Source organism: Pseudopodoces humilis, chromosome 13 (genome assembly GCF_049639895.1).
Source record: "Pseudopodoces humilis isolate 2021_Gansu_Grassland_sample_001 chromosome 13, ASM4963989v1, whole genome shotgun sequence".
NCBI classification, from domain to species: Eukaryota; Metazoa; Chordata; class Aves; order Passeriformes; family Paridae; genus Pseudopodoces; species Pseudopodoces humilis.
Window position 1 is genome coordinate 5,467,768 of NC_142212.1, and position 14,931 is coordinate 5,482,698.

Below are 14,931 nucleotides of genomic sequence, written 5' to 3' on the forward strand. Positions count from 1 at the left end.
TGCAGGTAAGCTGGAGGGGCTTTATCCACATTTTTGCTGGGGAGAGTAGGAAGGGAGTGACCTATACAACTTTCTTGTGATCCCATCCAGTCAGCAATCCTTACTGGCACTGCACTAACAGAGATAATTTTTCTGGGGCTTACAGATAGGTCCAGTACTCTGCACTGTTACTTTTCAAGGTTTACATGCCACCGCTTTGATGATGCCGTTAAAACACCCATGGGTTTGGATGACAGAAGTAGAAACTGACCTCAAACTGAAAATGATAGCTAAAGTAACAATAATACAATAGTTTTGTATCCTTTAACGATCACTGGAGCTGAAAGCTTGAGTCACAGATGACTGACACAAGTGCACTTACTAAACAAAGTGCTTACCCATTTAATTAGCATCTCATGGAATGTACAGTTTTTTGTATTATCATGTCAATTTAGCAATAGCAGGAAGTGTTCAACTTCTTTCCCCCATGCTGTTTTCCATCAGAATACTCTCCTAAAGTACACTGAAGCTGTGCCTTTTTCTTTTCAGTGCTGGCTCATGTTTCAGTTTATTTTGCACCTCTAGGAACAAGCATCCCATGAAGTACAACATCACACTGTTACGTAAATTAAGAAAGCCCAACTCCACAGATCATTAAGTGAACTTCATTGTATTCAACCTAGAAACATCTTTTCAACCATCAGCCATTGAAACTTGACTGCAGGTAAGAACTAGAAGCCATAAACCCTGAGATAAAATCATTCCTGGAGGTGGGGAATGAGAGGTTGAGGACTCACGTTGCTCTGTAGAGGTCGAAACGCCCCTTGTCTTGGATGTGGAACATCAGGTCTCCCCCATTCAGGAACTCCATAACGAAGAACAAATGATCCTTTTGCAAGATAACCAGGGAATGAAACAATTACTGATGCTATCCAACCAGAAAAAGTAGCAATGTGCCTCCAGGGCACCAAGCTTCCGCTTCCCTCTTCTGAAGGATTTTTGGTTTCATGCACCACTATGAGGCTCCTACAGAATTGAGTGGCCTGGTCTTGTAAATATAAATATCTGATCTTGTATTCTGTGGGTTTCTAGACTTCACACACACTTAAGCAGACTTCCTGACTTCAATCTGTGACAGTCATCCTTTTCCCCTCACCAAGTGCAAAGCTCAGATCAAGGACTTAAACTCCTTCTTGTTCCAGGCAGCATAGATGTTTTTCTGATTTTATTCTGTCCTTACCAAGATATGTTTGGTCATACTCACACTTACTTTCCACTAGGCCCGTAAATTATTGCACAGAGCACAGGAAAAAGACATTTAATTCTTGCATCACTAAATTACTTTCAATTGACTGCTGCTATCAGCACCATTAAAAGGCTCAATCTGTTGTGTTGCTGTCACCACTGAAATTTTTCTTACCTTTGTCTGAAATGTGCAGTAAAGATGTGTGAGAAATGGATTTTCCCAGGCAAGAGCAAGAACCCTCTTTTCCACCATGGTACATTCCACATCATCATCAATTAGCACCACGTCCTTTTTCAGAGCTTTGATAGCAAAGAATTCATTCTTCCCTTTCAGCTCAGCAAGCAGAACCTACAAAACATAAAAGATAAGAGTACAGCATGCGTAGGAAAGAGTGGTGCTGATGTACCAGTGAGGGAAAGCCAAAGGTGTTCACAGCAGGTGCACTGACAATTACAAAACGTTTAAATGAGAAAGATGAGGGAGGGTTGGGAAGGTGAAGCTGCTGGACACAGATGAGGAGATGGGGTACCACAGGCACAGCAGTTTCTCTGTCCATGTCTTGTGAGAGTTTAAACAGCAGGCATGCAAAGCCTGGTCTGTCACTAGAGCTGCAGTTTCAGAGACAGCAGTGGACAGAGCCCGTGGGGGGCCCACTGCTCTCCCAAACATCCCCTGCCACTGCACTGGGGATGCTTCTGTGTGGAGGGAACAGAACTAAAATATACATTTGCACTGGGTGCATTAAAGGGCAATTCCTCTGCCCCAATACTAAACACTGACAAACTGCTGTGCACAATGAATCACTTTTGGGTTTACATGAGATCCAGCTGATGAATTTCTAGTGCCTTTGACAAAGCTGTCTATGTACAATTCTGTCAGAAGATTACTGACCCAAGAAGCTGTGAGACCTTTCTGCTTAAGGAAACAGCCCATCACATTGCAGAGATCAAGTGAGGCAGACACCTTAGCTCTCAGTTTGTCACATACCTTCCCAAAGCTGCCTTTCCCCAGCACTTTGTGGAAGACAAAGCTGTCTATGTTGAATTTTCTCCTTGCAGCTCTTGGCACTGGCTTGGTTGCGTTTACCTCCCAGAGCTTATCATACTCGCTGTTATCTGCTGGTCAAAACAGGGAGGGGAAACTTCAGTGGATGCAGAAACACTGCAGGACTCAGAGCCCTGGATAAGAAATAGGTACTGACAGGGTTTTTCCAGTGCATCTGCTGCTGGAATTACTGGTGAACATAAACATAAGGGACAAGTCCTGTGTAAGCATTTTGTGTGGCCAGGAGATGGTAAAAAGAAATACATCCTGGCTTTTTTAGCAGCATTTATTAAAAAAATTGTCTAACACAAGGCAAGAATGAATAACTTCTTAAATTGTCTGGTAGGTAAGTGGCTGTATTGAAACATTATCTGCTTTCTCACCTGTTGTGTCTCCTCCTGGAGCTTTATGTTTCTTATCAAAATCTTGATAAATACCAACACTTTCTACAGATCCAGAATCAGATCTTCGTGTAGATTTCTGGGAAGAAGGGGAATATTTGACATTATATTAGCAGTGTTACTTTAGAAATAGAGTATGAGATTTAGATGTAACATGATAGCAGCTAAACTTTCAACTATTAACTCCCAGTAAATATCTTTTATCAAGAAGTCTGGTTCATAGACTATTTAGTCACCTTCTTTACAGCTTCACATCAGCCATTAGCTTTAATTCCTGCAAGAAAATAAGTCACTGAAATTTCTGAACAGCCTATGTTGTATTGGTCATTGCAAAATTATTAAAGGTCTAATGGTTTGAATCCACAGTGGAAAGAATTTGAATGGTGGGAGAGCATCCCCTTGGATGTCTGTCCACATGAAAAAGGAGATGGGAATTGCTGTTTTACTGGACATGCTGAAGTCGTATCTGGATGTGACATCTGTCCTTAGCACAGGGAAACAACTTTTACATATGGAAAATGCCTGAGATCAAATTTCAGTAATGAAAAAAATTGAACTCCTGTGTCATAAAAGAGCGGCCACAACAGCTCACTGTTTTCAAAGTAAATATCCTGTGAAAGCTTAGGAATACACATCTCAGAGGAAGCAGTTGGCTTTTGTGATATATTTTCCTGTTTTATTTTAGAGCTTGTGTCTGAATCTTTATTTGCAGAAGCTGACCACAAAAGAATCATGCTGCAGCAGGAGATTAACAATGCAAGCTATGGGGCCAGCATTAATTTCAGAGGGGCTTTCTGTATATATATATATCAGATGAATAAAAAATGGGACTATCTGGTATATTTCTCCTTATTCACTTAATTTTATCATTCAAGTGGAAATTTAAAGTTGTAGCATGTAAAAGCAGATTTCAGATGCCACTGTTTAATCCATTAAACAGAAAGGGACAGAATAATCTTAGCACCACAGAAGAAAAAAGAATGGATTTCAGCAAGCCACACACCTTTCTAAAAATTGTTTAAGTGGCAAACTCCCTTCTCTATTTCAGTTTCAGGCTGCTGATACCTTTGTTATTCTCCGTATGTGTCAAATTAAAAAAGACAAAGCTGTTTGCCTTTCCTCTTTTCCAAACACAGTTCCCCATAAAAGTGATGCAGAAAAGATGGAGTGAAATGCTCTGAAAACAAGTAATTACCTGAGAAATGGCAATAAAGCTTACCTGGCTAACTTGATTTAAAGCTTCAGCTAGCAACTTCTGGTTTATTCCACATAAGTTTGCCACCTTCTTCTGGCATTTATGATGTACATTCATCCCACATTCTAAGGGAAATGTAAGGATTGTTATAAAAGCATCAGGAAAATACTGATGTTACAAGACACAGAGCTGTTCTGTGCAGTTCAGAAACCTTTTGTTTAAGGCCAGACTGGACACGGACCTGTCATTGCTACCAAAATTGCAGTTTTTATCCTTTAACACAATGAAGGCTAAAAAAAGGTTTCAGAAGTAAAAAACCTCCAATCATCATTACTTTATTCTAAAATTATTGTGATTATTCTAGAATCTGTGATAAGCATGACCTTGCCTTTTTGTGGGAGAATTATAAAAGCAATATTTACAGTAAATGCTTTGAACACACTTTGAGATGCTATGTTGAGTCAGTCACCAAATTCCCACTATTCCCAGAGCAGTAATTTTGATAATGCTCAAGATTACACCTCTGCAGTGTTTCCTGACTCCTTCAGCATCTCACCTTGGCTGAGCTGTCCCATGAGCCCAGTGCCTCTGTCTCTCTTTGTACAAAAGCCATCTTACCCGCTATGGATGAGACAAATCCCACCCTACATGATACTCACGGAAAGGCACAGTGTGCACCAACAGCAGTCTCCAGTGCAGGGAGCACTGGAAAAGCACAGAGAGCTGCCAGCTCCCTCCTCCTCCTCACCTTCACACTTGAGCCCTTGCTTGACCAGCCCCCAGAGCAGGCTGCCACAGTGGTCACAGAAGGTGGGGCTCATGTAGTTGTAGACTCGGAAGCGGTGGGGCATGTCGATGTTGAACCTCTCCTTCTGGAACTGAGCACAGCCACAATGATTTCATCTCAGCCTTGCCTCCCTCCCCCAGCAGGGAGATGGATCTGCCCCCCACACAGAACCCACCCCTCACAGAGCTTTCAGCTGCTTTTCTTACTTGAAAGCTTTGCCCACTGCGTGTTACAGAACTTTACACAACTTTAAACAAAGACACAACCTTGGGTTGTACAGCCAAGCATCTCCCAAAATGGAGTTGTCAGCTTCTGTACAAGGTTTTGTTAGTTCAGCAATGTTTAATTATGTAATTACACTCTAAATATATTGTTCCAGCTCTTACCATTGTATCCCTGCTGTTGGCTGCAGTACCAGTACACCTCCCAATGATTTTATCAATGCATTTCTTATGAATAGCAGCATTGCATTCTTCAAGACATGCACAAGAAAAAAAAAAAAGATACCTTCAGATAATAAATACATGGGATGAGGTGTTCACATTTAATGGCAGAATGTGAAAATCACACTCCTTTTGCATCATATTATATACACCAAAAGTTTATTTTCTATCAAGGTAATATTTTTTAAGCTGATTCCCCCACCCCTTTTCTTTTACCATAAACTTTATTTCTAAACTGAATCAGCAATGCCCCTGGCATTTGATAACAGAAGGACAATATTATGCTTTTGAGTTTTACCCTTTGACAGCTCCTCCCTGATTGGAGTAATGCACAGATCTATGCCAAGTCAAAAGTGATTTTCAATTCAGCTGTAAAACCCCTCAGCAGTTGTAATTCACTTTAGAAAAGGTTTAACAAAAACCAGCTGTCATAAATGAGTGCAACTTTTCAACAGCATTGCACACTTCTGAGAACAATAGCTAAGTCTAAATCTTGATACTGAAATCCCAGGTAGGAATCAGAGTCAGATTCCTTTGGTTATTGTGCAAAGTTGATATTTAACATCTACTACTACCCATAGTAATGATGCATTGTGCCATGCATATTTACATATTTTTTTCAAGAGTAACTATTAGATCTCCAGATCCATGTGGAAAGCAGCATAAGTAAAAAAAAAAACAAAAAATCAAACAAAAAAACAACTTACGTCTACATTTGTATCCCTGCTTGTTGAGTCCCCTGAAAAACAAATAAAAAAGGAAATCAATACATTTTCTGGAATAAAAGATGGCTGGTTTTTACTTTATTTTAATCATGTCAACCAACCAATAAGCTGGTCTAAATTCTGGAAATCAGAATCCTCTGTTTTAGGAAAGCAGGGTTTAGAGGTCAAGGTCCTGTGTTTGTTAGACCAGCAAATTAGGAGGAAAACCCAGAAACAAGAAGGTTTCAATCACATGGGAAATCCTCCCAACCTAACTTAGGACAAAACCAGCCTTACTATGAAAGGGATCCAACTTCTGGCTCTCTATGGGTCTCTTGTCTGCCATTAATCACTTCACATCTCAAAGCCTGGGCATTATTTTCCCAGACCACCGCCCTCGTTCTCCTGTGACAGAGCTGCTGATGATCATGGCCAGGTATCACTTGATGCTGATGGAATTTCTGCCTATTATTTCAGTGGCAAAAATGTTCAAGCTCTATTTCTCAATGTGAAAGACAACTATAGTTCTTAGGTATAAAAATGCTCTTAGTGAGTATATAACTTCAATTTCCCAACACAAATTTATTTGTCATGTTTTGTCCGAGTGTATATCCGAAGCAAATTTTGCAGTAATTTGGCCCTTGGAGCTGGGGGAGGCTTAGATTTTCTTTCTTACCATACAAAGTCTCTGCAGACAGAGCAAAATGTAGGTTGTCCAAAGAAGGTGGCAATAAATTCATGATTTTTGATGTAGTGGATTTTGGCTTGCTTGATAGCTCCTCTCCTGTTGATAGTTACTGTCCCCTCCTCTTCCTTCATCGACTGTCTGCAGTCTGAGGGGGACACAGCAAGACACACTCTTAATACTTCCAGGTATTACAAAGGTTAATACTTGCTTCTCCCAAATGTTCAGTTTGTTTTTCTGGCTCGTGTTTCTGTTCATTTTACACCTGCATTGTGCAGACTTTCAGTCCAGCAGGGCTGGTACAGGTGCACACACTGCTTCCCAAGGTGTCCCTGTGCTCCTGTGCAAGCCATTCCCACTCCTGCCCAGGCAGAAAAAGCCTTCAGCTAATGAACTGAGAGCAAAAAGCAGGGATGGAGCATAGTTTTGACAGAGAAGTGATAACCACCCTTGTTCCTTGAAAAAAATAAATCTGTGATTTCTGTTATGTGATTTATGTTTACTATGAATAAGTATTTTATTGGAAGCAGGAGGGTCAGCAGAAGCCTTTCCACGCTGCTGCTCCACATGCCCTCCTGAGCCAGGACTACAGCAGAAATTCAGATGAGCTGCTGCAGGACCTTCTGGGTGACCACAGCACCATCCTATGGGAAGATGACTTTCTTCCAGCCTCCAGAATCATTAAGCAGCAAGGACAAATGAGATTTTCAGTTAGACATTTCCATTTTGCTGTTTCATAACAATCATATTTTATCTTTCCACAAGTCTCAGTCTCCTTCCTTTCCCATCTATCCCCATGGAATATTTATTATTATAATAATACTACCTGCTCCCATCTACTGTAGCATCTAATACTGGATCACATAGAAATCAAGTGTAGCATCAAGCCAAGAAATAAAACAAGAAACAAATTCTCCGGCTCCAAGTCCAGCTGGCTCATACAGATCCTCATTAGAGGTTCTGATTATTTTCATTCATTTCCAAGGAAGCTTCTGAGTTTCTTTTACAAAAATGTGTGTTTGTGGCTGTAAGACTGAGACACAAACTATTTAGTCTTAATTGGGCATTTTTAAAGTCATAGGGGTTTGTAGCAGAGGTAACCCAGTACAGGGGGTATCAAGAGACTGGGTAACTGGTGATGTAACCCAAAAACACCTTTCTTGTCAACAGAAAGGGATTGCTGAAATCCCATCCAGCAGGAAAAGATAAAGGCTTGAGATGGCAAAGAGGAGCCAATCAACTGCTAACTCCATCAGCTCTGGCCAGCAGCTTGTGGGTGCCAGCCTGGAAGAAACGTGGACATGGTTCACATCTGCAAAGTGCTGAAAAGCTGAGGGAAACAGGATCTTGCTGTTTGCAGGCTGGGAATTTCCACAGGAGTAAGGAAAAAAGTCAGAAGAGCATTTTCCCCATTGTCAATATAATAGTTTTTTAAAATTTGCTCTGTTGCATTGCTGCCTTTTATCATGATCAGTGGGAGACTTGCTTTTAGCACTGACAGAAGCAGATTTGTTTCCTCTGCCACTCACTGCAGTTCCTGAGCTTACTACAAAATTACCCAGGAGCTCAGGTTTTCTTGCTGCTAGATGCACTTGGTTCTCCTTTTTTTCACCTGGCTGCCACCACTGCTATTCCAACAGACTGCTGAACCTGGAATACAATCTGTCATGAGACATCATTCTGAGTGTCCTAAACTAACTTATCTGTCACAGCCAGCAGCAGCCACACTGCAGCAGCTGTGTGCTGTCTTAGAAAAGAAATGGCATCATTAGCTCAGAGATTAAGGAAAGATTAAGCATATTAGTGAAAAGAAAGTTTAAAAAAGGCCTCCAGGTTTTGCCACTAGGTATTAATGTACTTTTCTGAGAAATTGACTACCTTGTTCAGAGAAAAACCCATCCTGACAGTCCATGAAAGGACCTTCCAGTGTGCACTGTGACAGTCCCTCAGTTACCCCTACCCCTCCAGGAACAGGACTTGTTTTCCTTGTTCAAACAGGCTGCTAAATTCACCCCACACAAACTCATCAGCTGCTGCACTTCAGCTTGTGGCAGTCTGCAAACTGTGCCATCTCTGCTTAATTGTGCTGAGCAAACACACAGACCTCACCCACTGCTCCCCAAATGCTTCAGGGAAACCACACTTGTGTGGTGCAAGGGAAGCAAAGTGCTTGAGAGGAAACAATATTTCATATTGTTTGCTGCTGTAAAGGATGTCTTTGTAAGCGAGATTTAATCAGTAACAGCAAAAAGCAGAGAAAGGCCTTTTACTTTATGGCAATATTCTGAGATCACCTGTGATGCAGCAAATTACCAGATAAAAGCCTTTCTGAAGTCCATAACACAAGCAAACAAAGTGTTCAGTGAGGAACAAACCTCATGCTGAAATACTTGGAGCAATTTAGCATTGCTGATACTGCGTGCAGAAGTTTCTGACAGAACTTGAGCAATTTATGGGAAACACCAGCGTTTCCTCCCTCTCTGAAACCCTGATATCAAACTTAAGAGAAATATGTGAGACTGACAATTATTTCCTTGAGATGTTAATTATATAAACTGATCACTTTGGGGTTTTTTCCTCTTTTTTTTTTTTCACGTTTTCCTTAAGTATACTTTAATGGGGAAGAATCCTTGAGCACAGCAAAAACTCAAAATCTGCATGTGAGGACACACACACTTTAGAACTCAGCTGCCTTGTTAGATGCCTTTGCCAAAACCAACCAATATAACAAAGAATAGCTGAAAACATTTTTGTCTGGTTCAGAAGCAGCTGAGAGGTTTGGAGAGCAGCTGTTAGTCAAGCTCATCTGGAGCTGAGGTAGCTTGGAAATTGTGGCATAATTTCAATTTACTATGGGCATGTTTAACAAGTTATCTTTAATGTGTAAATTGCCTTTAATGTGTATTGCTCCAAAAGTTTTAAGCAGCTCAGCCAATCATGGAATTAACTGGAGAATAAAGGCTTAATTTCAGAGATGCAGAGATAATCAACAATTGCAGGGAAGTAACTTTCACAATAACTGTATGGATGCAGGGTGGAGATGAGTGGGATGGAGAAACACAAAGGGAAAACTTTGCTTCCCCCTCCAAGCAAGTCAGGGTTCCCATAAATTAAATGCTTGTCATGAACCAGTACATGGTCCGAAAGAGCAAGCACAGAACAGCTGAATCAGCAACCAGGATCCAGGTGACCTCTGCAGCCAGGACTTGACATGAATCATTTTCGATGCAGCACACACCATTAAACATAATCTATTTCCTCTGTTGAGAGCTGTGGTTAATATTTATCACTGACACACTCAAGTATTTCAAGGTCTCTTCTCAAAACTTGCAGCTGATCTGACACAAACGCCCAGAACTCTGTGCTGTACATTCAAGAAGAAACCATGAAGCAGGGCTGTGAATTGACAGTGCAGCTCTCCAGACTGCTGTAAACACCCCCTGTATTCTCTGTTCAGCTGCAGTGCCTGTCCTGCTGAACATTTCACTGTCCCCACAGACACACAACACCCAACCCATTGCCTGGAAAACATTTACTAAAATAATATTGCTGGGGCTCTGCTGAGCTGCAATAAATTTCAAGGTGAGATGTCACATTGTCTCAATTGAACCTCAAAAGTCCAAGGACAGAAGAAAACAAGGTAACCCTACTTTTTTTTTTTCTTAAAAAAAAATAATTGAAAAAATATTTGCCATCCTCAGAGTTCATTTTTAATTTTAAAGTACTCATTTCATGGTGCTGTTTGTGAAAAGAAAAGATAACAATGCTACTGTCAGAGACTGGGAACCAGAACTTCACTTCAAACAGGCAAAGGAAAGGAATTTTCTGAGCTGGTTGCACAGGCTGAGATTTGCCTGAAACTTTATAATAAATTACAAACCCCACTAACATTTCAGTGTCTGTCTCCTTCTGCTGTTCTGCAGCCTTGCACTTGGCTTTGTTTGAAAGTTAAGTGTATCTTCAGGTCAAGAAAAATATTAATCTCTCAGAGGAATCATTAAAAGGGAAAGCTTGCTCCTGACAAAGGAGATTTTCCCAGCATGAACTGTCTCAGAGGCAAACTGCTCTTCAACCTGGTCCTGGAGAATATTGTTTTAAAGATCACTTGTTAAAAAAAACCTAACCAAACCCAAAACCCCAAGAAACCATTTACAGAAGTTTCCCAAAAGCATTCAGTTCTGTGGCATGAACGTGCATTAAATCATTCTGGCCTGTGTGCTACCCCTCTAAAGAGGCTCACGGGTTTGGGTCAGAGCATTCAGTTCCAAAGTTTGCCACAGGCAGGGGTAACTTCCACTAGACCAGGCTGCTCAGAGCCCCATCCAGCCTGGCCTTGAACAAAGTGTAAAACAAAACACCAGCTTTAACAAGCCCTGCTTTTCAATCCAGGATTAAAACCCAGCCCCCAAACCAAGCACATGGCAGATTTTGTAGTGTTTTTTACAGCTCAGTGTTTTGGCAAATGCTTCTTCAGAGACCTCTGGTATCTCATTTGTGGTGATAAAACCAGGAATTAACTGGAAAATAGGTATTTTTTTTTCTTTTTTTCTTTTTCAAATTAGACAGTAAAACCAACCTTTAAAGATACAGCATCTCAATCCAACTCCTACTGAAGGTACCAACTATATCCGATTTTCTGTGCTCTGCACAACACATTAACTACCTTGGGAACCTTGGGAACCACAGCCTGGTATCTATGTAATCACATCTGCAACTGTCTGATTCTCCTAGAGAAAAATCAGAATATAAAGCCTATAGATGTTTTTGTTAAATTCATGCAATCTCACTTCTGGTGCAGATTAAAGCAGATATGAGGTGCCACTGAACAACCTCCACATTAACCAAATTTCTAGAAACAGCAGTTTCTCACTTAAATGATTAAATCATACCAACATCCCCATGTACAATTATAAGGTTCAGTTCTGGCTCTTCAGCCCTCATCACTATTATTCATTAAAAATGTGACCATCCTGCCACAACACACCTCATCCATAGAGACACTTTCTTCAAATCTTACTTTAGGCCCATACAATACACACACTGAAATGGCAAATCCATTGTTTACCATATTATTTTTCACAGATAACTCAGAAAAATGTTGAAGTCTCATGCTTCCCCAATGCTCAACACACAGAGAGCAACATATTCAAAATATATTCAGTTCTCTGGTTCATGTCCCTCTCCCAGAAGTCAGACACTTGAGATAGCAAAAGTTCATATGCAAATTACTCACCTTCTGGTACTTCTAATGGCATTTTAAGGAAAAATTGCACTGCCCCTTTCTGCAGGAAGCTATAGCCAGCAAAACAGCAATTCAGAATTCAAACCCAAGACACAAGCACACTCTCAAAGCTGCTAACACTGCACGACACACTCAGGAGAGTGAGGTTCTGCGTTTTCTTACTCAAGGAGGTCATTAACCACGTTTGAATAAACAAAGATCAAGCAAAGCATTAAACGTATTTCAATTCCCACCTATTAAAACTAAAGCTGCTTTACAGAATTATAAGCTAGTTTCAATACTAGAACGAAAGAAAAAGGGGTAGAAGGAAAACAATTTCAAAATGAAAATTGAGGTTAACACCATGTTCTCACATTTCACACATGAGGAGAAAAGCTTTTGAACTTCCAGCACAAGCTCATATTCAAATTACAGGACAGAAGACAAAAAAGTTCTTTGACAACTCTAAGGCAGGGCTCTGCAGTCCCCATTTTATAGGGTCTAGGAAGAAAAAAAACCTTTAAGACTGGTAAGACTTTTCATATGCAGCACTAAATTAACTGGTCAGGTCTCAAGCCTCAATCTGGAAAAAGAATATTCAAATGAAAAGTCTCAGTGTAGTCTACCATGGAAGAACCATTAATACCAGCTTATTTTGTGGGTTTTTTTTCCCTCTAAGAATATATCTGTTAATGGAGCAATAACATTCTGATTTTCCTGCTCTGTACCACTGCAGCAGAGGAAAGCAGTTTTCTCTAAAGGTAGCAGAATGTTTGCTACTGAAAAGAAAGGTTTGAAAAACAGCAGCCTCAGTTTTCAAAACAAGGCAAAGAAAGAATTAGTCTCTTCTGTGAAGTGCTCGGAGATTTTCAAACAAAAGGTAGCACCTATAACTCAAAGATACAAATGGCAGCAATACCTTTGAATAAACCATGGAACAACTGAAATACCAGTTTCAGAACAAGCCTTTTTTAGTATTTTAGAAACACAGCTACCAGAGAGTTCTGTGTGCAAAGGCAGGTCAGAGGGAGAACCAAATGACAAGTGCATAGGAAGGAACGTGAACTGTCTCTGAGCTTTCAGCTGTTAACTGAGGGTTTCAGCAGTGTGGGGAATGGATGTTACACAAACATCCTTGCAGTGCACCAGCAAACCTTTCTGCTCTCACATTGCTAAGTGCTAATTTAACTGGAGAGAACATTTACAGCAGCACAATGATGAGCCAACAATCAGTGTTTGCCTATTTAGCAGCATTACACACTGACATAAGGGAGGTTTACAACCTTGAGGAGGAGTAGTTTTGTTAAAATTTATTGATATTTGCAGTGTTCACATTAAAATATCAGATTGAGTGACTTTCCTCCACAAAATGTAATGTACAAATGTCTTGAACGGCAATGTCTACCACCTCTGTGGTTTAGTTACCAAAAATGTATCAGTGACTAATTTCATATAAAGCAGAAGGTAAATAGGAAGTCATTGCCAAGTAGAAGGTCAAGAAAGTGCATTAAGATGTGAATATTAACTTGCCAATTAGAATATAAATACATGACTTAATGATCGTTTGGTATTTAGGCTTCATCCAGCACCATCTGCAATCCCTAATAAAGGCAATGAAAAGAACTGCAAGAACATTGGATCTATTTTTAAGTTATTTTGATTGCTGAGTAAAATTAATTTAGTACTTTCAGCACACAAGTATATTACCTTCCTACTAACAACTAATAATAAATTATGGAAGGTTTTCACTTATGCTATCTGTACTTTTCCACATCTGTGTGGAGAGGAGAAAATATGCTTCAGCCTCATTAAATAAACAACTGAAAATACAAAAACTGGCTTTGCACAGATTTGCTTGAGAAACTTCTGGATGTCCAGGAGAAATGGATTTCTATATATCTCATTAAATATATATGACCATATTACCATTTCCCCATGAAACAGCCTTGTGCAAGAAACTATGACAAAGACCAAGATAAATATTTTGTAATATAATGGTTCACACCAGTTTAAACACACCTGAGAAAAGCTCTCAGTTACAGCCTCTATTTCAAGTCACAGCAGTTTTTAAATTTTGCTTTAAAGTCTTGACTTTTCATAGACACCAAAGCAACAGGTATATAGGCTGGTTTTTTTGTCATCACAAAGATAAAACATCATCTCTGAAATGTAACCTATGCACATCACATTCTATCTTCTGCAAGATGGTACAAAAATGTATGGTACTTCCCAATGAACTTGTTCTAGAGAGCAGAACTGTGCTCCCTCTATAAATGTCTGGTGGAAAAAATCTAACCACCTAAAACTTCCTGCTTACTCTTTTCAGTTATTTATGAACACATACTATTAAACCTTATAAGACTGGTAGGCCAGGTCTGTCAGACCAGTTATATTATAATTACAATATTATTCCCAAGAAATAATGGTTTTATGACATCTAGTATGGGAAAGTCTTAACTGCAAGCTGAGCAAGTTGAGGTTTACAGCATTTCCTTTAGGAAAGGACTCCCCACATACACAAATGCATGCCAAAATTCTTTGTTTTATTATTGTGCTTGAAGCTTCCCTCCTAGCTCATTTCCAAAGAGCCTGTTAAGGTTTCTGACACAGACAGGCTGTTCACTTTTTAAACTGGTAGGTCAGATCATTGACTAGATTTGCATTTTAACACTAAACCATTCACTCATTGCTACAATCAGTTTCTGTAATTAGTGAATAGGACATCTGAATCCCAGGAAACTCAGACCCACTTCTCCAATCCACAAAACAAGTTTCCCACATAAGGTAGAGCAAGAGATTAAACTTGTTTGCACCTAAAAAGGAATAGATAATATTAGCATATAATATATTAACAATAGATTAATATAACATCAAAATATGAGAACAGACATAATAAAGATCCAAAAGTGCCTAAATGCAACAGTATTTAGAAATTAACAAATCCTGCCATGAGTCTGCATAACAAAAAAAAAAAAAAAAAAAACCTGGAAAGCAAATTAATAAAATTAATTTAGTAAGATTCTACTCAGTACACCAGGTGATATATTTTTTTGTAAGCTACATCTTGTGTTCTGCAAAAAACCCTTTTTTCTCATAACTGAAAACAAACAGTTGACTTTACCTGCATCTTCCAAAAAATACTGCACAGCCATCAGCACCTTCCCCTGAGGCTGAAGGTCAAGCTGTGGAAAGAAAGATAGCAACAGTAAAATGTGTGGTTGACTGC

At 39.7% G+C, this 14,931-nt stretch overlaps 1 protein-coding gene across 4 annotated transcripts in view; it reads right to left on the reverse strand.

The window, feature by feature from the left end:
* The window catches only part of PRKCD (protein kinase C delta), a 60,328-nt gene that overhangs the window by 5,215 nt on the left and 40,182 nt on the right, over window positions 1-14,931 (reverse strand). For 3 of the 4 annotated variants that reach the window (XM_088061831.1, XM_088061830.1, XM_005522174.3), the window contains exons 4-13: window positions 14,827-14,887; window positions 6,476-6,632; window positions 5,803-5,834; window positions 5,039-5,124; window positions 4,614-4,743; window positions 3,890-3,990; window positions 2,653-2,749; window positions 2,213-2,343; window positions 1,400-1,573; window positions 777-868 (exon numbers count right to left, since the gene is read on the reverse strand). In XM_088061831.1, coding sequence (XP_087917957.1) covers window positions 777-868; window positions 1,400-1,573; window positions 2,213-2,343; window positions 2,653-2,749; window positions 3,890-3,990; window positions 4,614-4,743; window positions 5,039-5,124; window positions 5,803-5,834; window positions 6,476-6,632; window positions 14,827-14,887 — 1,061 coding nt within the window. The remainder of the gene's footprint in view (window positions 1-776; window positions 869-1,399; window positions 1,574-2,212; window positions 2,344-2,652; window positions 2,750-3,889; window positions 3,991-4,613; window positions 4,744-5,038; window positions 5,125-5,802; window positions 5,835-6,475; window positions 6,633-14,826; window positions 14,888-14,931) is intronic. The other variant, XM_088061832.1, reaches the window with a different exon arrangement.